The 23,413-nt window shown below is 37.0% G+C and overlaps 2 protein-coding genes across 2 annotated transcripts; one reads left to right on the top strand and one right to left on the bottom strand.

The window, feature by feature from the left end:
- Nucleotides 1–1,936: 1,936 nt before the first annotated feature.
- On the top strand, nt 1,937–9,780 carry efhc1 (EF-hand domain (C-terminal) containing 1). Its single transcript, XM_028439721.1, has 9 exons — nt 1,937–2,154; nt 3,553–3,774; nt 4,717–5,004; nt 5,093–5,245; nt 6,944–7,118; nt 7,225–7,445; nt 7,528–7,668; nt 9,123–9,336; nt 9,413–9,780. Exons 1-9 carry the CDS (start codon nt 2,089–2,091, stop codon nt 9,589–9,591), a joined length of 1,659 nt encoding a protein of 552 aa, XP_028295522.1. The 5' UTR covers nt 1,937–2,088; the 3' UTR covers nt 9,592–9,780.
- A 1,238-nt stretch (nt 9,781–11,018) lies between these two features.
- tram2 (translocation associated membrane protein 2) lies at nt 11,019–22,993 on the bottom strand. The gene is made up of 11 exons (XM_028440115.1): nt 22,836–22,993; nt 19,876–19,939; nt 19,641–19,750; nt 15,914–16,030; nt 15,748–15,806; nt 13,973–14,057; nt 13,788–13,858; nt 13,609–13,713; nt 13,398–13,541; nt 11,799–11,956; nt 11,019–11,670 (listed from the first exon to the last, which is right to left on the bottom strand). Exons 1-11 carry the CDS (start codon nt 22,953–22,955, stop codon nt 11,594–11,596), a joined length of 1,110 nt encoding a protein of 369 aa, XP_028295916.1. The 5' UTR covers nt 22,956–22,993; the 3' UTR covers nt 11,019–11,593.
- Between the last annotated feature and the right edge of the window lie 420 nt (nt 22,994–23,413).

Below are 23,413 nucleotides of genomic sequence, written 5' to 3'. Positions count from 1 at the left end.
CATATTTTAATAATTGTTAACTAAGTATGTGTATAAGCCATAGAACTGTAACATGGTTCCACAGGTGTGCGTTTGATTACATTGTAATGGAGAGTTTTTATAGAACGTTCATGCCAATTACAATTACAAGAGCAACATATTTTTTTTTTTTCAATTACGATTACAATTATAATTGACTCCAACCCTGATTTTAACTCATAACTGTGCCTTGTCATCTGCTATTGTGTGTACCATAATACCTTTTTTTTTTGTTTTTTTAAACTATTTATTTGAATATCATACCGTTATCTCTTCCCTGACTTGTTTCCTTTGATCATAACTGTTACGATGCTAAAAATTAGCGTGTTTAAAACCTGAATGTCTTCAGTAAACATTGCACTTGCTATTTTTCCTAACACACACACACACACACACACACACAGAGAGAGAAATATAGGTTTACCAGGATATGCTCATTGGTTTTTAGCTCCATGTGTGTGTTTTTTATGCTATTCATTCATTATAAGGTTAACTTCACACAGCCTGGTGTCAACGTGCTAAACAGATGCTTGTGGGAATCAGTCCTCATGGACATCTGAAGAAGGATACAGCACTGAGAACAAGTTTTTAGTTTTTTTTTTTAAACGATGCTGTTTGTTAATATAAGCTAATCCAGCTTAACTAAGCATTAAAAGTGTGGCGTTGTCGTGACTTTAAGAGAAGAGAACGTGGGACCATAGGGGGTCGAACCAACGCTCTGCAGAGTTGGGTTTTTTTTTTTTTTTAAAGTGCCAACAACTATAAACACAAGACCAAATATGACTTCTGTGCTTGGAATAAACTGTTCAAAATGAAATGTGCCTCTGGCATTTTGTTTGTTATTGTTGTTTTCAACCTTTAGAGATGCAAAGTGACCAAGGTATCAATGTAAGAAAACACTTAAAAAGACATCTGATCGTCTGCCACCATGGAGGTAGATTTGTGTCATTATTTTTCAATCCCCAAAAAAATCTCTTCAATTTAAAAAAAAAAAAAACACATTTTCAGTCAAAGAAAAAAGTGTTAAAATGCAATTATTAGGGTCTCAAATGTTTTTTTCTTTAAAAAGGTTTTTTTTAATTTAATAATAAATGCACAAATCTACCTCCATAGTTGCACATTATGGAGGTAGATTTGTGAAAAAATCTCAAATCTTGACAAAAGTTGTTCTTAAATTCTTAAAAAAAATAAATAAATAAATCACCGTATGCATTTAAACGCTACTGATGAATCCATAATTATTCTAAATATCTCACAAAATAAGATGTTTATTTTATTATTTTTTTCAGGAGAATGAGGCATAAAGTCAGTGTACAGAGGTATTTCTGAATAATAAATAAAAAAAAATTAGATCAACAGATGTTCTGAGTTTTTGCAGGTGTCTGACAAAACCATGACCTTCAAAACGTGGCTTGAGGACCATAACTCTACCTTTGGGGTAAGTAATGGGGCCTCTCATTTAAATACAAGGATTTGATTCATTGCACCCAATTATTTAATAGTGGACTTTACATGTTCTCCAGATTCCTTTCAAAGTCCTTCCATTGTTGTTTTGTAAGTTGTTTAAAAAATGTTGACTTGATAATCAGAGTGAATGTGGCTTTACATGTGTTTTTTTTTAATTATTATTATTTTTATTATGGTGTTCTTATGTACTGTCTTAGGGGGCCCCCTAGTGGTAGATCTAGGCTATGTTTCTATAACTGGACGTTTTCATCCACTGTTTTGCTTTTTGTGGATATTATATATTAATAATAATAATAATAATAATAATTTAGAGCCACACCAATAAATTATTAACACAATAATACTCTCATTAACTTGTTGGCTAATGTGTGACGTAGCCTTTTTTTTAATTTTTTTTACCGTATGTATGACGTGGCTACTCTGTCGTCACTAAACTTTTGTTTGGGTTTCCATGGTTACCGCATACCGAACTGTTCCTTAGAAAATCGTGCACGTCGAAGCCTCACAGCTCAGTGTTCTGATTAGAACTTTACACAAACATCTGTGGTCAACATTTTAGTTTTTTAAAGCAAGGAAATACATAGATTAACGCGTTTAATTCAAATGTCTTGGCACGAGAGCAACCACGGGCTGCCACTGTTGCCTGGATACACGTTCAGGGACCAAACGGTAAGACGTATTTATTTTAATTTTCTCTCTCTATATATATATATTATAACTAATTTAGAGGCTTTTTTTGTGCGTGTTAAATCATTATTATTAATTTTGTACTCCAGATATAATGTTTAAATTCCTTTGGTTGGATCACTTACCCTCACAATGATGATTATCATTTAGTTTTTATTTATTACTTTATTGTTTGCATTAAAAGGCAGGCGTCTTAACAATTGTCATAATAAAGAAACACAATATGTTTTCATGTTTTAAGCCTGAAATACTGAGTGTGTAAAAAGCTATTTGTATTTCCCTATTTTTAAGTGTTAAATAGTGTTAGTATGATATTTTCTGTTAATGTCAAAAGTTTTATATTGATTAAAGCACTGGTTCTCAAACTTTTTAGACCAAATAGCACCAGAATGACCAACATTAAAATACAGTAGCGTAGTAGGACTAAGTATTTATTAAAAACAAGGAAAAGGTTTTATTCAACAAGTATATTTAATATTGTTGGCCACTGTAACATTACCGTACCACTAGTGATACGCGTACCACAGTCTGAGAATCAGTGGATTAGAGTAATGTGTGTATTTATTATTTATTATTTTTTATTATTATTATTATTATTATTATTATTATTATTATTATTATTATTATTATTATTATTATTATTATTTATGTTGTGATATTCATATAATAAGGCTGTTGAGCACTTTTATTTTTTAATGTGAACAAACACAGTCTTGAATTTCATTACAGAATTTGTGGGTCAGGATGGAGTTTGGTTTAGAAAATAAAGGAATAAAAAATGGCAAAATTTTTCATTTATAACATTAGATATTTAAAAACAAAGCCGTGTTTTTCACACTTTTTGAATGAGTTATTAATGTTTTTGAACTAATGTTACATTTTTATCCAATTTAAACCTGATTATTGGAAATCTGTCTTTGGAACGACTTCTTGATTTAGTCATATTTTTATTTTTCACTCAGTGTTGTTATTTATCATCTTTATTTTTTTTCCATTTTACTATAACGCGTCGCACAGTTTTCAACCGATTTGAACAAGTAAAGTATCAAAATGTGCAGATCATTTCTGGATCGCATGCTTTGTATTGTTTCAACTTTTTGAGTTATGCCACTTTTTCCATTTTCAATTTTCACAATGTATTTTCCCATCCATGCACTTCATCATGACACAGTAATCAGGAAAGTGTTGTTTTTGGCATGTAACTACTGTAACTGTGCAAAGAAAATGCCTAGTCAACACTATAGTTATTAAATATTAAAAAAAAAAAATAAATAGTTGATTCCAAAGAAATACAGATAAAATCAGAAGATATTAATAATCAGAAATAGAAACAACTGTGTCAAATCTAAATTGAGGTTTGTTTTCTCGTGTATTTTACAGAAGTCGGCCTTCCACCGACCCCAGACTCTGGGCTACAGAAATGGGGTCGCTTTCCCCCGTCGCCCCACCATAGGCATTGGACACGATCGTCTCATATCAGACCAGCTGACACAGGACAGCATAGACGAGTTACCCCTAGATGTGCATCAACTCACTTATCCCACCGTGGACCACAGGGTGCATGAAAGGTTTACTCCAGCTTACGTGGCCCTGGACAAGAAGGTTTGTAACACGTTTATTTTAAACCAGGGGTTCTCAACCTCAGGGTCGGGACCCTATTTGGAGTCGCGAGACACTGGTAGAAACAAACAATTTGAGCCCGTTTTTGCTTTTATTTACCCTTTTTCCGCATCTAGCCCAAACTTGCCATATTTTAATGTATTTTCATCACTTTTTATGGCCATATTTTTGCGCCCTTTAATGCATTTTTGCTACATTGCTCCCATTACTGCCACTTCGCCATCAAATTTCCTCCATTTTCAGCTCTTATAAACCCTTTCGACCTCTTTTCCCACCTAACGTTGCATATGTTGACCTATTATTGTCACCTCTTTTCACCATATTTCATGCTTTATTGTTGACCAATTTAACCACATTCACGATTTGTCGTGCCCATTATTTGCCAGTTTAAACTAAATGTTCCTACTTTTTAAATGACATTACCCCAACCCCCCCTTTTTCCCCTATTTCTGTCACTTTTAAGCCAATATTGACACTTTAAACCCTTTTTTTTCATCATTTTTCCTGTTTGTTTTCTGGCTTCACTGATTTGTAACTTTAAACCCATTTCTGTGGTTATTAAAATCCAATTTCCAGCATTTTTGGTCCCTTTTAACCCATTTTCTATCTGATTAAAACAAGTATTTACATCTTTAAGATGACTATATACTATATGGACAAAATAATATAAAGTTCCTGGATAACCGTGGATATTATTCAGATCAATAAATACATGTGGTTATCACAGATTCATAGAACAATGGACCAAGCTCTCCCCTTTATTCCCCTTTATAGATGTACACATGTCTGTTTTCAGTACAGTGGGGGTCCCCGGTCTCTGGCATCTTTATTTTGGGGGTCGTGGGCTGAAAAAGTTGAGAACCCATGCTTCAAACCATTCATCTTTTCAACTTCATGTCATTGACTCCATGGTTTCTCCTGTAGGTGCTGCGTTTCTTTGCGTACTTTTCGGAGAAGATTCTCTATTCCCTGGAGGAGGAGTACCGTGTGCGTCCCGTTATCATCTACTACTACCTTGAGAATGACACCATGAGCATCACGGAACCCAAAACCGAGAACTCTGGGATTCCACAAGGAAAGCGAGTCAAGCGTCAACACTTTCCTAAAAGTACATCCGGACGGAATTACCTGTGGAAGGACTTAAACGTTGGTATGGACCTGGTGGTGTTCGGAGTCCTGTATCGGATCACTGGGTGTGATGAATTTACAGAGGTAGGTGTCACCAACCTGGAAACTGTTTCTATCTACAATAAGCTATAAGTGTACATGTGATCATTTGTGCTTCCCACTCATCATACAGGACTTCCTGATAAGAGGAGGGATTGTTTTAAATGAGCCTGAGCAGATTCCATTAGACCCCTACAACGAACAGCGCCAGAAACCTCCCATCACTTACCACAACGCACCTCCAAAGTCTGAGCAAGTCAAAAAGTTCCTCACCATGGACCCGAAGGTAAAACAACACAAAATCGTATTTTGACTTTTATTTTGTTGAATGTGAAAACTGTATAGCAGAGCACAAGTGAGAAGTATGATATGATGTGCTACGTTTGAACTGTCAAGGCAAATAAACAGGATTCTTCCCTCCAGAAGAAGATGTTTGCACAAACCATGGATGTGTCGGGACATCTCTAATTATTTATATTGTGTTCATGTTTGCAGGTTGATGGATCAGTGTACGGCCGGTATTGAAATGCCTCACGAAAAATCTGACCCTTTGGAGCATCCAATTACTGGAGAAAAATAAAAAAAAAAACAAAACAGTTTTCCTGGTGCTTATATCATTGCACAATTCCAGTCATATTTAATGTTCAACTGTTGGAAAAACTCAAAATTCTTACAAAACCCTTCAATTTTCCTTGAATTATTACATGACATTTCCTTTTATTAAATAAAAATTGGTCACAAAATTGAAAAAACTTAAAGTGAAGATCCTGTTGCGACTGATATCTGTCCCTTATTGCTTGGATACGGTCGGTTTCTTCCATATTTAGTATTTTATGTATACGTACAAGTGTAAACTAGAGCACAATAATAAAATCTGTGGCCCTCTTGAGATCAAGCTGCTCTGGATTTGGCCCCTGAACTAAAACGAGCGTGACGACCCTGGTCTGGTGGGAAAATGCGATTCTTTTTTGTGTTCAGTTTGGATCGTCTCTCCGTGCCTGTGCTACTTTTACTCTTGTGCATGTTATATAAAGGGTGTCGTCGTACAGATCAACCCACCTGCTAGATTGTTTCACATTCACACTTATCAAATCAGATCAATCTTTATTCATAGAAAAGCACCTTCTCATACAAAGAAAATTGCAGCTCAAAGTGTTTTTACAAAGTTAAAGTGAATAAAACATCCTGAACAAACCCCCGTCCACTGCATACAGGTTAAAATAAGGAGAAAACATTGGGATAGTACACTATAAAAACAACATAAAAGACAAGAATCGTAAAAAGCAATAAATAATTATCTAAAAGCTAAATTAAACCTGTTCTTAAAAACATGAACTGTTCTACAGACGGAGGCCTTGAAACTGGAATGACATTTTACTGTGTGTGCGTGTCCCGACTGTAGGTATTATTAGAAGATCAGCACCAGAGAACCTCAGGGCCTGGGATGGTTCATAGAGTAAAAGTAGTTCTGAAAGATCAGAAGGCCCAAAACCAGTAAGACACTTAAAAACCAGTAAGGGAACCTTAAAACTGATCCTGAAACACACAGAGAGCCAATGCAGCAATTTAAAAACATGTGTCATGTGTTCTCACTAGGGTGGATTAGTGGTTAGCACGTCTGCCTCACAGCAAGAAGGTTCTGGGTTCAGGACACTTGTGTTCTGCCTGTGTGGAGTTTGCCTGTTCTCCCTGTGCTGTGTGGGTTTCCTCCAGGTCCTCCGGCTTTCTCCCACAATCCAAAAAAAACGTGACTGATTGGAGTCTCTAAATTGAATATCAGTGGTTGTCTGTCTGTGTGTTGCCCTGCGATGGACTGGCGCCCTGTCCAGGGTGTACCCCCACCTCGGGCCCATTGTGAGATGGAGATAGGCACCGGCAGACCCCCACTGACAAAACAGGAACAAGCGGGTCTGAAACCTGGTCTTCATTAGGACACGTGCTGTTAAAAAATTACCGTTTTTTTCTAACTCCTCCTTTGGCTAAGGTACTGCGTTTTTTCGCCCAATGGGATGAGTCGTGTGAGACCAGGCTGGTTAGCATCCTGTATTACCTGATCGATGACACGGTGGAGATCAGAGAGGCTCCTAAACCCAACAGCGGCCGGGATCCAGTCTCTGTTCTGTTGCAAAAAACCAGGATCCCCAAGAAAATGAAAGCAGGTGTGAAGCAACGCTCACTCGCTGTTTGAATTCTAGCGTTTCTCTAGTGCGACAAGTTGCTTTAAACGCAGCGGAAATGCTGACGTTGTGCCCGTGACCATTGCAGAGACCTTTCCCAGCTGTGTGATGGAGTTCTCTCACGAAGAGGTGGAAGAGTATTTCTCCCCTAAAGACTTCAGTCTGGGTCAAAGCGTCAGCTTGTTGGGTCACCAGTTCTTGCTGTACGACTGTGACGCTTTCACCAAAGATTATTACCAGAAGAACTATCCAGAGATAGAAATGAATCCAATTGAACTTCCTGCAAACGTCATTGAAAAACCAAAGCCGGTAAGAAAAAGTGATTTTATTTCTGTCATATAGAGAATTGTTGCGACTTTGATCACATCCGCTGTTATGTTTATATTGACAGGAAATTCCTCCGTACAATGGTTACGGTTCCCTGGAAGATTCACTTCAGAACTGTCTGCGTCTGGTTCCACAGCCTCCCAAAAAGAACGTGCTGAAGATGCAAGAGAACGCGCAGAAAGTTTTGCGCTACATTGCCCGTCTGGTGAGAAAGCTTGCAGCTCATTGGCTACTGTATTTCATAACGGTTAGAACGAGTCATTGTTTGGGTTCTTACTGAAGTCCTGATGTGGTGATCTACGTGCTGCTGCTCCTCTGACGTTGTTACACTGAATGATGTTTCCTGCAATCATTCATTGTTTCGTTGTCTCGAGATCATTAACCCACGATCACGGGAAAATGGAGGAAAGAAATGTATGAAAGCATGGTCCTTTAGATCGAGAGAGAGAGAGAGAGAGAGAGAGAGAGAGAGTGGAAAATTAACAAAAGAAAATGTTAAAAATATGGGGTTTTGTGTTAAGTTTCAGTTAAAAATAGGGATGTAACGATTAATCGTAAGGCAGTTAAAAATCAATTCATAGGTATCACGATTGACATCGATACTTTGAAAAGTGAATCGCAGTACTTTTTTTAAACAGCAGAGGGCGCTATATATTTATCCCTTCTCTTGTCCAGCAGTGTACCGGCGGGCGGAATCTGCTACTATTTTCTTTTTGGCCGCTTTCTACTCTTACATGTTAATGTTACATGTTAATAAATTATTCCTTGCCCCTTTAGCACCGAAAGAATATCTGTAATATTACGTGAATATCTGTAAAAGTCACGTTTTTCTATTATCTCTGTCCGCTAGCATAGCATCTCTCCTTCACTGCTACATTAGCTGCATGCCAACCGACCACTGGGTTACCAGCGCCCTCTGCTGGTCCAAACAAATATCTGACGTAAATCAGTGCAATGACGGTTTTCTTTTTCTTTTAAAGTCCAATTGTTAAGGCATAAAATACAGTTTCAGTTGCACTTAAAAAGAAAAAGAACTATTATGCAGTTTTGTATTGTTTACTATAGAACCAGAATTGAAATTAATAAGCTTCTTCATTTGTATTATTCCTTTATTTATTTCATTCAAGATTTATTTTTAGTTAAATTGCATTGTTTTGAATAGTTTATCAAGGGATTCTTTTGACAATTAAAAATAAAAGGAAAATAATACAGTATTTTCAATTTTTTCTCCCCAAAAAAGAAAGGAATATTTTTCAGTCATCATTTGTCTACAGTCCCATTTTGTAAAATAAATCGTGAGAGAATCGTATCGTGAACCCAGTATCGTGAATCGAATCGTATCGGGAGTTGAGTGAATCGTTACATCCCTAGTTAAAAATGATAACCATAATAATGATGATGAAAACGCTCTTGATTAGAACATAAAATGAAAACACAAGGGTCAGTCTTAGTCCCACACCAGAACAGAAATGATAAATACTATAGAAGTATATTTAGTCAGGAAACATTAAAGACTAAATACTCAGCAAACATATGGAACTGGGATTCATAGATAACATTCTGTTGCTGTTCCTCGCTAAGTCTAAGGCTAATGTTTTGTATAGCATTGAATCAAACACATTGAAGCATCATTTCTGACATTCTGTGGTGTCCCTCCAGGAATCCCAGGATCCTGTGGACGATGTCAGACGTTTCGTCATCTCCTACTCTCTGTCTGATGACATGATGACCATCTTTGAAAAGCCCGCTCACAACTCTGGAATCATCGCCGGAAAGTTTCTGGAAAAAACCCGCGTCCCCAAACCCGGCAGTACCGTGGATCATCCAGAGTTTTACTCACCAGCAGACTTTGCTATTGGAGCCAGAGTGGAAGGTATCAGCTTACATTAATGCTGACGTTAGGGATATTACATACTAATAATCAACACTTTCTGCATTTCTCTTCGTAGTTTTTGGCCATCGCTTCGTGCTGACTGATGCTGACAGCTACGTTCTTTCATATCTGGAGTCCATCGCTGGCCAGATACCATCTCAGACTCTGGATTCTTTGCGAATGAAGCTCTGTGTGCAGACAGCAAATATTCAGCCAGATGATGTCAATGATGAAGCTCAATCTAATGTAAACTAAAAAATAAAAAATAAAGCAAACATGTACCACAGATTCCCCCTTTTTATTTTTTGGATTTGGAAAAAGCATGAAAAAATCATATAGAGTTTGCTAAAGTATCAAATGTTCACATTGACCAGAAATAACTTTTATCACAACGAGGGGCACAAAACTGTGTTTTCCAAGGGCCACATCATCAACTTTCATGTCAGCATTTAGAATAATAACCAAGCTGAGTAATTAATTAATAAATTAAGTTAATTAATACAGGCGCACGGTGGCTTAGTGGTTAGCACGTCCGCCTCACAGCAAGAAGGTCCTGGGTCCTGGTGGACACTTGGGTCCTTTCTGTGTGGAATTTGCATGTTCTCCCCGTGCTGCGTGGGTTTCCTCCGGGTACTCCGGCTTCCTCCCACAATCCAAAAGCATGACTGTAAGGTTGATTGGAGTCTCTAAATTGCCCATAGGAGTCTGTCTGTGTTGCCCTGTGATGGACTAGCGCCCTGTCCAGGGTGTACCCCCGCCCAGCGCCCTATGAGAGCCGGAGATTGGCACCGGCAGACCCCCGCGACCCTGATAAACGGGAATAAGCGGGTATGAAAATGGATGGATGGAAGTTAATTAATACAGGAAATAAAAGGTTTGTCATTTTTTGTTGTTTTGCGTGTTGTCATTTGGTCAAATTTGGTCTATAGTTTTTGTTCTGAATACTTTTCTGCGTTTTTTTTTTTTTTGTTATTTTGTATATTTTTGTCATTGCATGCATTTTTTAATGGTTATTTTGAGTATTTTTAGTTTATTTTTTGTTGTTTTGTGTATCTGTCATTTCTTTTGTTTTTGTACAATTTTCTGTCATTGTCATTTTTTTGTCATTCTATTTGTTATTTTTTGTGTCATTCTGTGTATTTTCATTGTCGTTTTCTTTATATTTTGTCATTAAATGTATTTTTGTTATTTTGAGTGTGTTTCTGACATTCTGTATGGTCACTTTGTGCATGGACTTTGGGGGCCATACTAAATTAGACCGAGGGCCACCAATTTCCCATGTCAGATTTTGACAGTAAACAATTTAACCTTAGTTTTTGTCCATTAATATATTTATGTTCTTATTCAATCTTTTATCGATCCATTAGAAATTGCTATAAATTCTTACTCAGTCTAAGGTTTCTGCTTATAACGAGTATGTTTAACACATAGATCCCTTCTTATTGAATCATTTACAAAAATACGCACCAACATAACCCTATAAATTGATTCAAATAAGGAAATAAATGTTAAAAAATTCAGTTTTAATTTTTCAAAAGCATTTCGGTCTAATTTTCATTTTATGGGTAAACTAACGTACCCCTGTAAACTGATAACACATCTACGATAACGCAAACATTTGGCCAAACTAGATTTACGAGGAAGCAAAAAAAACAAACAAAATCACCAAATTCAAAGGAATGTATGAGAAACTTGGATTTTATTAAAGACATTTAACAAAAGAAGAAGGAAAAGGCATGAAATGACATTTATGGTAATATCCAACATGTATATTTGTTGTCAGAATTTAAACAGTAAGGCCATGTGGTGTCATAGCGACAGTAATGCTTTCCTGCTCCAATGGAACAAACGTAAAAAAAAAAGGAAAATTTGGCTCAACAGCAAGAGCTGCAATATGTGACAGCACTACAACTGATACAGTACTTATGTATGAGGTTATTATGCATCGACAGATTCAACATGAACTAACGCCGACGTGTGCCGTGCACTGTGTTCACCTTTTTAAATCACTGGGTAAAAAAAATGGTGTGCCTCAGGGTGAGACTGCATGCTGCGTGGATGTATAAAAATACTGATATGAAGAGAAGAATACATGTCTGTAGGGCTCGTGGTGTTTCCTCTGATTTCATGTTCCGGCGTTCGGAGCTCATCAGACTCGAGTCCCTCTCGTATCTCAGCTCGTACTCGGAGAGAAGTTCTGCTAACGGCTTCACTCGTGGTGCTGATGGGAAATCCTAGAGACGTCTGTGGCCAGCTGTTAGGGGGACTTCAGCTTTTTTGTTCTTGGAGACGCTCCGTTCTCAGCTTTGAGAACTCCGTTTTCATGGTGCGCAACTGAAAAGTAGAAACACAGGATGTAGGTTTTACACAAAATAAAAGAAATTCCAGATCACATTTCTAGACTGTTATGACTATGTTGCATATCAGTCATAGAACATGTTTGAATATGTGTTTCATCTCACGTGAGTCTCTTTTTAGAGGCCGCAGGGTCTGCTTTGCAGCGGTCCTCTTGCGCACAGCCTGCTCGTGTCTGAACTCCCTCCAACACCTCAGCTGGAAACGAATAAACTTCCACAGTAGCCACGACTGGGTCAAACACACCAGCAGCAGAACCGTCATCCTGCAGGAGCCCGAGGAGACGGGATTAGTCTCTAACTGCAGCAAAGGTGTCCACCATGAACACTCCATTTGTTGAACATTGCATTGTGGGATGTGGAGTTCCGTCGACGGATGGCAATGTCAACCTTTTACATCTTTGATTCAAATCTAGTGTAACCTTAAGATAAATCATAAAATGGACAATTTCTTGCAAGCCTCTGGTGGATTCAGACTGTATTGTTAATACCGTTGCAGTATATTGTTGAAATTAAAAGAGAATAGGGCGGGATCAAGAAATAAGTGTCCATAGTGCATGACAGACTGCAGTCATCAGCCAGATATGGAACTGGTGGTCGGGTTTTGTCACATATTGTCCTTGCGCGTGGCAGTGTTTTAATTCCTGCAGATGTAGCAGTGAGCGCAGCTTCAGCGCCGCAGGCACGACCATCAAACAGAGCCGTCCAACGTTGATACAATCATTATTCTGCACAAGAACGTGGATTATCCTTAGTTTTGATACATTGATCCACTGGGTCTTTTGTGTGCACTGCGCAACTGTTTGTGTTTGACGTTCACTTGTTACCCCATGCGCTAAGGCTGACCGATTATCTGCATTTGCGATATTATCGCGATATCAAAAAATGCAATTTTCTAATCGCAAAAGCTGCAATTTTTTTTTTCCTTTAAGTTATTTATTTTTTCTTGTCCCGTCTTGTACTGTCCTGTTAACTTCAGAGAGTGTTTAAGAAGTGCAGTCCACATGTTTCATAAAGTTAGTTAGATATGTTGAAGAGGTAAAGCCGCAGATTTGTTTGCTTTATTGTTGAAATCTGTGCTTTAAAATGTATATTTTATATTTATTTAAAGTTTAAATAAATCTGAAATTGTTTATTATGAAACAGATTTATTGCTTGTGTTAATTGAAAAATACATGAAATGCCCTTGAAAAAAGAATCACATATTAAATCGCAATATTGCGGGGAAAAAAAAAAAAAATCGCAATTAGATTATTTTCCAAAATCGTTCAGCCCTACCGTGCTCTGATCTCTTCTGTTGACATTAACAGTTGTTTGGTTAATAAAAGCAGGCTTACCACTAAAACAAACGTATATATGTCATTTGTAAGAGGAAAAACTTAGGTTAACTGTCAGGTTCGGGTCGGACTCGGACGAAAAAATGCGGCCCGATCTGCACTCTAACTGCAAGACCTCTGCACATGCCGCCGCAAAATCAAACAGTAGTTTGGTCCATCGCGTTTGTCTTCTTTCAGTCTCCAAGTCGTTTCTTCTTCTACTTCTTTATTTCCGGCAGAGTGGACGCCTCTCCAAGCCGTGAAGAACGCGCATCAGCGTTATTTGACGTCATGCCTGCAGGACTACGCGGGAAACTTGGGCCAAAATGCATCACACAGTCTGTTCAATGATTGGCGTTACTGCCATTTTGCTTTCACGCAAGCTCCTCACCTTATCAGTACAGTGTTAAAGTTTCCCATCTCCAGGTCCAGCCCCTGATTCTCAGCCCGAGCCAACCCGAAGCCCACGGACAGAAACATCAGGGTCAGCGTGACCATCCGTGTAAACACAAAGCTGATGGCCCACAGATCAAACCTGAGACATAAGAAACAGTGAAGTTAGTGCGTTTCTGGTGTGCGCGCACCGGTGTGGGAGTTCTTACATTTTTTGATGGCTCTCGTCAGTGAAGTACAAGAGTCGGGCGATGTGGAAGCCCAGTTCTGACACGTACTGTAGGAACAGCAGAACCAGACCCACGCGGGTCAAACTGCAAAGAAAACAAGAGAGTAAGGGTTTGTGTTTTCACCCTAGCTGTAATGGTTAATTCTGCAGACGGCTTACTTTAACAAATAAGCTGCAGAAATATGCAGCAGGTAGAGGCAGATGTACTGCAGCTGACGAGATATCTCCTCCTGGAACATGAACAAAGCTTTATTTGTAAACGGGCTGAGCCGTTACTCCTCTAATAATAAATACTCCTTAAAGCACTTTCAGAATCCTCCCGTGCACAGGCTGCACCGACTGACCTTGCGTACTTTCTGGAAGTAGAGCTCCGGTAGAGCATGAAGCCAGTAGGCCAGCTGAGTGAGGTAGAAGAACTTCACCTGAAACCTGAACCCACATACACAGAGAGACTTTAGATTACACAGAATAGTCTTTAGATGATAGTTTCTTCTGTAAAATAGATCTGTGAAGGAGTTTTGTCCCGACTCATGCAGCTAAACTTGGAAACTTTTCATTTATGTTTTTGTCTATTTGCACAAAGTTCTACGTCTAATACGGTCCTTCTAGTTAGACAGGAACTCAACCACAAATATCAACTTTAGATATTTAAATTCTATGACTCCACATAGTACATTATACTATGTAGGATCATATAATTTAAATATCAAGGGGGCAGAAGAGGATGGGGATATTTTAGTCTTTATAAACTTTTTAGCGAACAAAGTTATCCAACAAAATCGTAGTAGTTTTTAATAAAGATTAAGAGCTTTAATCGGAGATTAAAGCTCTATATACAGATAAGACTATGTACATTGTCTTATCTGTTGGATTGTCATCTTTTAATCAACGTGATCCATCAGTCTAGATCAGGGATTTTAGTTCAGGGGCCAAATATGAAGCAGTTTGATATAAAGTGGGCCGCAAATTGGGCCTATAGGTGAAGAAAATGAGTAACATTAAATATTATATTACCACTGATGTGCTCTAATTTGCACTTCAAGGTATAAATGACATGTAAAGTATGGAAGGCACCGACAATATCCAAGCATAAGTTGACGGATATCTGTCCCTGCATGGTCTACGTTTAAATTTCCTTGATTTTGTGTCAAATTTCTACTTATTTGGTAAAATGTTGTGGGATATTTGGAGGAAAATTGTAGGATTTTGGAAAAATTGAGAGTTCTCGCAACAATTTGCGTTTAGAAATGACTGCCATCATGTAACACTTTCATAGCTTTAATTTGCTTAAAATGTTTATAAAGCCATCATGTGATATAAAGCATTGGAAAACTGTGAGCCAAGCAAATTTGTGTGTTTTTTTTTTTTTCGGGGGGGGGGGGGGGTGATATATCTCCAATTGAAATATACCATGTTTATGTTTTGTCTGTAATTTTTACTTTCTCCTGCGGGCTGAGTTGGATACTCTAAAGCAGTGTTTCTTAAATGGGGGTATGTGTACCCCTTGGGGTACGCAATGGCACTACAGCGATTAGAGAGAGCGAGTGGAACATTAACAAATAATGTGTCAGTCTTGGTCTGACCCCAGGTGTGATATTACCGTAAATGATAAAAACTATAGAAATGAATCTATTCAGCAGCCCTATGTCGTCTGGAGTTTAAATGGGGTCACCTGAAATTTCTGAAAAAACAAAATAGAGTTTAGATTTTCCTGATTATTATTTCTTTAAAAAAATAAAACAATCTTCAACAATTGTATTTCTAAACATTCACTTTGTGAAACTAGTTCAACTAAAATTCAGTTAAATATATATACAGTATATCTGAGGTCAAACATGATCAAAAAGTAATTCTAGAAAAAAAAAAAATGTCTTTGAGGTCACCTGAAATTCTTGATATCCAAATGGGGTCACGATCCAAAAAGGGTTTGGAACCACTGCACTACTGTTTTTTCCCCACTTATTTACAAAACGACATTCTTTAAAATGTGGTTCATCACTCATTCATTCCATTATTATGCTCTACAGTTGTTAATGACCCATGTACAGTATCAAGCTACTTATTTTTTTCTACTTCTTTATTTCCAGTTCTGGTGTTATTCGTGTCCTAACATTCCTACCTTAGATGTGAGTGCGGATAGTTTTCCCAAAGGCTGCTGGGATGCAGCAGATATCCTTCCTGTAAGAGAAAAGGTAAGAAAACTTCTAAACAATTATGTATACGTTTCCATTCAGCTGCATATGTGGGATCTGGGATTTGAACACATTTTTAAAAAAGTGACTCACTGTCACGAGGATGTAGAAACTCCACACGCTGGAAACTAAGTGAAACACACACAGCTGACCCGACTCGTTGAACTTTGTGTTCTTGCTCTTGGAGAGGTGAAGACGTCGGTTCACTTTCTACAGTGGGGAGAATACGACAGGTCATGTGATGCGCGTGCAGGTGGATCCAGACTAAATGGGTGTCAGGTTTTTATTCTTATTCCATTCCTGAAAAAAAAGTTGTTTAAATGTATGATTGTGTGATGTGTGTGCATGTTAGCAGGCAGAGAAGATCGGGGGAAGGTGATTCAGGGGAAGACTGTGTGTGATTGAACAATAGGCCACTTCTGATCTCAGGCTGCACACCAAAGTGCTACAAGTTAAAAATTTTACTTTACAGAAACTAGCGGTGTCACGGATCATCATTGATCCACGGTTTGGCTGACGAAAAAAAATCTTTTTATAATGATCCGCACATCATTAGTAATGCCTCAAAGAAGCCTGTCCTGTTTGCGACGTCCGTGTGTGTGTGTATAACTCCGTGTCTCTGTGCGTGTGTGTGCGCATGACTGAGAGCGAGCGTACCCGCGCATGTGTGGTTCGCGCTCCGGGTCGTGTATATGTGTGATTGCGTGAGAGTTAAAGACAAACAGACACACAGGGAGGGAGAGAGAAAAAAAGGAAGAGCTGTGTGCGTATGCACGCGTGCGTAATAACTCCGTGTGAATGTCGTCATGTTTATGCCTCCGTCCATCCATGTCTTTTAAGGCTATTATTAAATAAATAGCAGCTCTAGTCTGGATGGCCATCCTTGACTATTGTAAGAATTTGAAATTATAAACTCAGATCTGCTTTATTTTCCTTCTTTCATTCTTTTTTGATGATGTAAGCATAGACTAGTTTTTGATTTCACTATGTTTAAAAAAAGAAGGTGTCATGCTTCAATTTTTTTTTTTTTTTTTTTTTTTTACATACACTTACCTGTTTAAAGGATGACGGTGTCATGCCTTATGTTACACTTTATTTTGTTTTTATATGATTAAATTTTTATTTAAGCATTGGAATGACACCTCAAGTTAAATGTTGTTTGTACTCTATTTAATGAGCAGAAAAATGTATTCTACAAAATAAATGGAGAGCAAAGTTATTTGTCTCGTCTTTTTTATTTTTTTCTGCTGTTCCAAAAAATTATTTTTTGATCCGTTGCACCACTAACAGAAACAGTAACTGTAAATACTTGTTGTTGTTCTACATTTTCGCATATTTTTTGTTTTTCAAAATGTTGTAAGTAAAAGTATTTTCAATTCTCTACATGTCTTGTACATATAGTAGAATTGACAAGAAAAACAACTTTGATTCTCATTGTTGACATTTTTTTTTTTCATTCCTGGACTTTGCTTGGAATCTCCGATACTTTCTATTTCTCTCATGTCTGCCGTTTATTATGCACTAAATTGTGATTACTTTGACCTTCCACCCAATCCATGCAATGCAGTGCAAGACTGAGATTTCTATTGCTGAGCTGAAGAGTCATGTTTTCAGGGCTGCTTTTCTCTTTCACAAACAAAACACTGAACAGAACTGACTGGCTGAGTCTTGAAATAGTTCTATTTTTCAATCTAATGGAACAAAGCCAGTTGATCAAAAACAAACCCAATGAATGTTAGAGATGTGCATGAAACCTATCCAACAACAACAACAAGGAGGAAAAAAAACATTCAATTCTGAGAAATTGGAAGCACTGTTAATAACAACCGTATAAACAAGAAGACAGTCATCAACATCCCCCGCCAGATTGGTTCTCATTATAACTCACAACCTTTTCCTAAATATCCTAAATATAAGAACTTAGATGTATACATAAGAAAATATTATCACATCAGCATATAATATTACTGTAAGGTTAATTATCAGAACTACGCAGATGACACAACTATATCTATCACTGAACCCAGATGACTATGGTCTCATTGAGGTGTTGTGTGACTGTTTAGAAAAAGTAAACTGCTGGATGAGTGAAAACTTCCTTCAACTAAATCATGACAAGACGGAGGTGATTGTTTTTGGTAACAAGGAAAAGAGGACTGCTGTCAGCAAGTATCTTGAGTCTCGATCTTTAAAAGCTAAATACCAAGTCAAAAACCTTGGTGTTCTGATTGACTCAGATCTTACATTCAGCAGTCAGATCAAATCTATCACAAAAACAGCCTTCTACCACCTAAAGAACATCTCCAGAGTGAAAGGTTTAATGGCTCAGAAAGATCAGGAGAAACTGGTCCATGCTTTTATCTCCAGCAGACTGGACTATTGTAATGGTCTTCTGACAGGAATCCCCCAAAAGAGCATCAAACATCTACAGCTGGTTCAGAACGCTGCAGCTCGGGTCTTAACCAGAACAAAGAGGTCAGAGCACATTACTCCAGTTTTAAAGTCTTTACACTGGCTCCCAGTCAGCCTCAGAATAGACTTTAAAGTTCTGCTGCTGGTGTATTAATCTGTGAATGGTTTGGTCCAGAATACATCAGTGAGATGTTAGTCAGGTCTGAACCCAGCAGGTCTTTCAGATCTATGGACACAGGTCAGGTGGTGGAGCCCAGAGCTCACAGTGGTGATGCTGCGTTTAGTTGTTATGCTGCAAAGAAGTGGAACAAACTGCCAGCAGAGCTGAAGTCAGCATCTAATGTGAACATTTTTAAATCAAAGTTAAAGGCACTTTTTTTCTCTACTGCATATGGTTGAGAGAGAGATTTTTGATCATGTTGTTGATGTAATGTGTTTGTTGATGATTTGAATTGATTTTCCTGATGATTTTAAATGTTCTTATTGATTTTAAACAGTTGAATGTTTTATCATGTAAAGCACATTGAGTTGCCTTGTGTATGAAATGCGCTATACAAATAAATTTGCCTTGCCTTGCCTACTATCTTAAATGTTTTCTAAGAAAAGATGTCCCCTTTGAAAATACCTCGAACAGAGTAAAAAAAACTGAACAAGGGCAATAACTCCAGAAAAAATATTTGCGCACTTCTCATTTTCGAACTCCATCAATGTATTGATACCCTGAAGCCACACACCGAATGCGGTTATCCTATCTTAAACGGTTTCTGAGAAAAGCTGTCCCCTTTAACTCGGACGGATGCACAGACGGAGCTCAAACCTATAAACCCCTTCCACACTTTGTGGTGGGGGATAATAATCCAACATTAGGAAAGACACTGGAAGCTTAGCCCAACATTTACAGCATTCATACTGCTCAGAAATGTAGATTTAGGGAAGGAAAATCTTAAAGTATGCCTTACGTACTCAGTAAAAACATTTTCTCAGTCGATGGGAAAAAAAATCTTCCTCTAAAATGTGAGTAATAACGTTTGCTAGTTTCAAGACATTCTCTATCAATAAAAACTGAATCAAGGTGTGAACACAAGGATCAAAGATCTACACACAAATACATTGTCCTACAAGTTTACAGTCCAGTATATATATATATATATATATATATATACTGTATATCAACACTGGGCCACCATGTGAATAATCATATTAAATGAGTGAGGTAAATTGGTTTTCCTTTGATGTTTTTGTAAAAATCAAAGGCAATTCTTCCCTAATTTTCTTTTTTTTCCTATTAATCAGATTGTTTGGAATTAATGTTTGCCAACTAAACGTCTGTTTCTGGCATAGCACCTACTGATTGTACTCTCTTAAAATGAAACAGGACAAGTTGTCACTGGTGCGTTCAGGGACTCACATCCAGTAGATACTCCTGCACCACCGCATGGAGGATGATAGCGATGAAAAGATAAAATAAGATGGTGGCACAATCCTTCCATCCGTAATGGTACAAGGTCGACTCGCCCTCTAAGCACAGCGACAGAAAAACAGAAGAAAACTGTGAGACAAACATTGTATTTTTTTTAAAGACAAAGATAAGTTGCCTTAAATTGGGGATATGTTTAGTGAATGGGGCGCTATCCTTTTCTTACCTGGTGATAATGTTGTGACGTTGTATTGAGGCTGAATGAACAATATGGCCATCTTGGCAGTCGCCTGAAAATCACAAGAGGAGTAATTAGTGACACTGTTTAATTTAATTAACGCTTTTCCAACAGCAATGCATCCTGGGAATGGTTCCTGAAATCTATGGAGGACCAAACCTACTAAAATTTAAAATAATTGAATAACTAAATAAATGTGAAAATAACGAAAAGGAAATTTGAAAATGAAATACAAATAAAGTGGAAAAAAATACAAAAGTAAAAAAAATATTGTCCATAAATTAAAAAACATTTTTCTTTAACTTTTAATCATGTAATAATTTATTTTATACACATGAAAATATTTTTATTTTTACTTTTAAACATACATTTTTAATTTTGGCATGTTTGGGTAGCAACAAAATATAAATATAAATGTAAATGAAGGGGGTGTTCTTAAGTGTGTCCATGATTAAATGATAAAATTAATAAAAGTTAAAAATAAATAAATAATAATAAATCACTTATATTTAAGTATTTGTATCTAATTTTACATTTTACATTGTTTTAAATTATTTTTTCCATGTTTATTTATTTATTCATTTTATTTTCCTCCATAGAAAACACCATCTTACAACTACAATATAAACACAGGGAAAATCTAAATTATCAAAAAGGAAATGTTACGTCACGCCAACAATTATCCATTATGGATTCATAGTGTGGAAAAGCACAACAAGTGTGTTACTATACACACAAAAGAAGAGGTGTGATCTCTAAATTGTTACATTGTGTAAGGTTATCCTGTGGGAAATGATACTCAGGCCTGTTTCCTGTCTATCCTGTGGGCAGCGAAAGAAAAATACTAGCTTGGCGTCTTACTGTGCTACATTAAGTAGATTCATTTTCCTCACTTAGTTGACATTTGTGAGCCTGTAAAAAGGCTTGACCTAAAATAGTCAACTAATAAGGTCCACACTGTTATTTTATTGAAGAAAGTGTTAATTTGTGGGCTTTTTAAGCTTAAAGACATAAAACTCACATTCTGGATGACAAATAAGCAATATCATCACTTCATTAAATAAATAAAAACAACATTTTGAAATAAAGACCAGTTTGATAAATAACAGATAAATACATAACATGGCATATAAACTGTTAAATAAGATAATATTATTATGAATTAAGTTCTATTATTCTTTACTATCTAATAATTTTTATTTTATTATAATTAAATATTTCATAATGAATATTTTAACAATGTCATACTTTTTAAAATAATGACTTTTTATTCATTTTCCAAAATTTTACAAAACAACATTATGAAACAAAAAGGCCATTGTGGAAAAGGACATTATGAAAATAAAATTGACTTTGTATAAAAAACCTTTTTTATTTTCTAAAATAATGTCCAGATTACCAAATAATTCAGTTGTAGGTAAATCAGCTAGGATATCTCAGACATATAAATACATAAATTCAATGTATATTCCACAATATTTGGAGAATCGCATTTTTCCCATGCTTTTTTCCCCCCGTGACTGCAGTCATTTTAAATTTAAAACGGCTCAAAAAAGTCAATTTTCCTGCAATTATTTAACACAATTTCCACAACGCCTTACATACCTTATGTATGATTTACATGACAATTTGCGTACCCCTGGAGGTACCCATACCCCACTTTGGGAACCTAGGCTGCAGGTATTATATATTAAGGATAAAATGTATGCAACCATTTGGTTCATAATAAATGGGTCAGTTTTTCCTCATACCTACTGTTGCTGGCTATTGTTCTCTGTTTGAGCAACATCACTTGATCAAGCCTTTTCCAACATAACACACAACAAAATAAGTAATAAAAGTATGTATGATTCGTGCTGATATTGTATCGGATCGATATCGGTTTCAGCCAGTACGCAAGGCTACAATATCGGTATCGTATCGGAAGTGAAAAAGTTGTATCGGGACATCCCTAATTGTCATCTGCCCTAAAAATCCCATATCGGTCAGCTCTACTCCAAAGCCTCAAATTGAAATCTAAACATACAAAACCAATGTTTTTTTTTTTTTTTTAAGTCTAAATAAGAAAAAAAACAGACCAAAATATAATCTATTTTCTACCACAGCTGAATTATTGTGACTAAAACCAACGCCAACACGCAGATAGTGACACTAGAGCTTTAATCTGCAGCTGAAACTCATAAAGTCAACACTTTGGTGCTGATAAGAAACATTTTATGCAACTCAAAGCGTTTTTCAGGCCAACTGAGTCTCAGCAGCAGCAGATTGAGACGTGGCAGTAAACTACGTCCGCCAAGTCAGCAAGAAACAGTCAAACAGGTACCGGTTCCACCTTTCAAAATAAAACCTCTGACAGCTGACGCGTGATATAACTCAACCAGTGTCCGCGGAGCTTTTATTTTTAACGCTAAAAAATTCAATTTCCTGTAACAATTTACACATACGTGTCTTGCGATAAAAAAAATTTTTTAACGAATATAGTCAAAAATGGAAGCGTTAATGATACCGTACGTGTGCAGCGTCACAGGGTTTTTCGCGGACACGGTAGCGGAAGAGTTTCTCACAGTGTCGCTTCCAGTTTTAAGTTAAGACAACGACACCGAAACTATAGACACAAACTAAACTCAAACTAAAGTTGTGTGAAACGATGTCTATCACTATCGGTTTGGATATAAAGTTGCCACTTTGCCCATTCTCCATTGTTTACAAAACGCCTCAAAGCTGCAAAAAAAAAAAAAAAAAAGGTAGCTCCAGCTTTCCACAGCTGAACAGTGGGATGTACAAGAGAACAAACATCTCCAAACTACATAAACACGGTCAAGTAAAGCAGAAAGATGTCAGAGCTTCATCTCTGTAAGTGTAACACACACACACACACACACACACGGTGTTAGAACAGCTGAGAGACGAGAGGGGAAAAAAAGCTAGAATCACTGACTTTATCTCACCTCAAACATCAGTGCAATCAAAATGAAAATGACCAAACCGAAGACGATGTCGGCATGGTTCTGAATGAGGAATTCCTGGCTGAAAAACGGGTAACTTTTGTTTCTTCGACGAAATGCCATGTTAGCAGAGCACAGTTTTTCCTCTGCTATTTTATTCGGGGTTTTTTTTTTTTTTTTTTTTTTTTTTTTTTCCTGGCTTCGAAGTTCAGGATTTAACTTTCTCACCAAAGTGCGCATGCGTGACCTCTTAAAGGGCCAGTACCACAAATACCTTCCTCATTCACCGTGCAGCTACATTACACCGCTTTAAAAAGACATTCTGACAAAGGCAGTAACAAGAACTGAAACTTTTCAGCCACCCAACAAACACTAAGTATATTAGAGAAGAGAGCAACGAAGAAAGGCTGTTATCAATAAGGATTAAGATTTGTGTTTATCATTCAATTAAAAAGAACTTGATTTCATTTTTTTTTTAAAACAGCTTTTCAATCAACTAAACTTGTTAATATATATTTTTTGGAGTTTCTTTTCTTTGATTGAAAATGTTTTTTTTTTTTTTGGTTTTTGTTTTTTTTGTG

The sequence above is a fragment of the Gouania willdenowi genome, chromosome 24 (assembly GCF_900634775.1).
Source record: "Gouania willdenowi chromosome 24, fGouWil2.1, whole genome shotgun sequence".
NCBI lineage: Eukaryota > Metazoa > Chordata > Actinopteri > Blenniiformes > Gobiesocidae > Gouania > Gouania willdenowi.
This window is presented reverse-complemented; position numbering and strand designations above follow the sequence as displayed.

What these genes read in the sequence shown, in the direction of transcription:
- efhc1 (XM_028439721.1), top strand. Translation starts at nt 2,089, where the DNA reads ATGTCTTGGCACGAGAGCAACCACGGGCTGCCACTGTTGCCTGGATAC. An exon ending in TCCTCACCATGGACCCGAAG is followed by an intron (nt 5,246 to 6,943) that starts GTAAAACAACAC and finishes CCTTTGGCTAAG; the next exon opens with GTACTGCGTTTTTTCGCCCA. An exon ending in TGCGCTACATTGCCCGTCTG is followed by an intron (nt 7,669 to 9,122) that starts GTGAGAAAGCTT and finishes GTGTCCCTCCAG; the next exon opens with GAATCCCAGGATCCTGTGGA.
- tram2 (XM_028440115.1), bottom strand. Translation starts at nt 22,955, where the DNA reads ATGGCATTTCGTCGAAGAAACAAAAGTTACCCGTTTTTCAGCCAGGAA. An exon ending in CGTCACAACATTATCACCAG is followed by an intron (nt 19,751 to 19,875) that starts GTAAGAAAAGGA and finishes CGCTGTGCTTAG; the next exon opens with AGGGCGAGTCGACCTTGTAC. An exon ending in GACGAGAGCCATCAAAAAAT is followed by an intron (nt 13,542 to 13,608) that starts GTAAGAACTCCC and finishes CTTATGTCTCAG; the next exon opens with GTTTGATCTGTGGGCCATCA.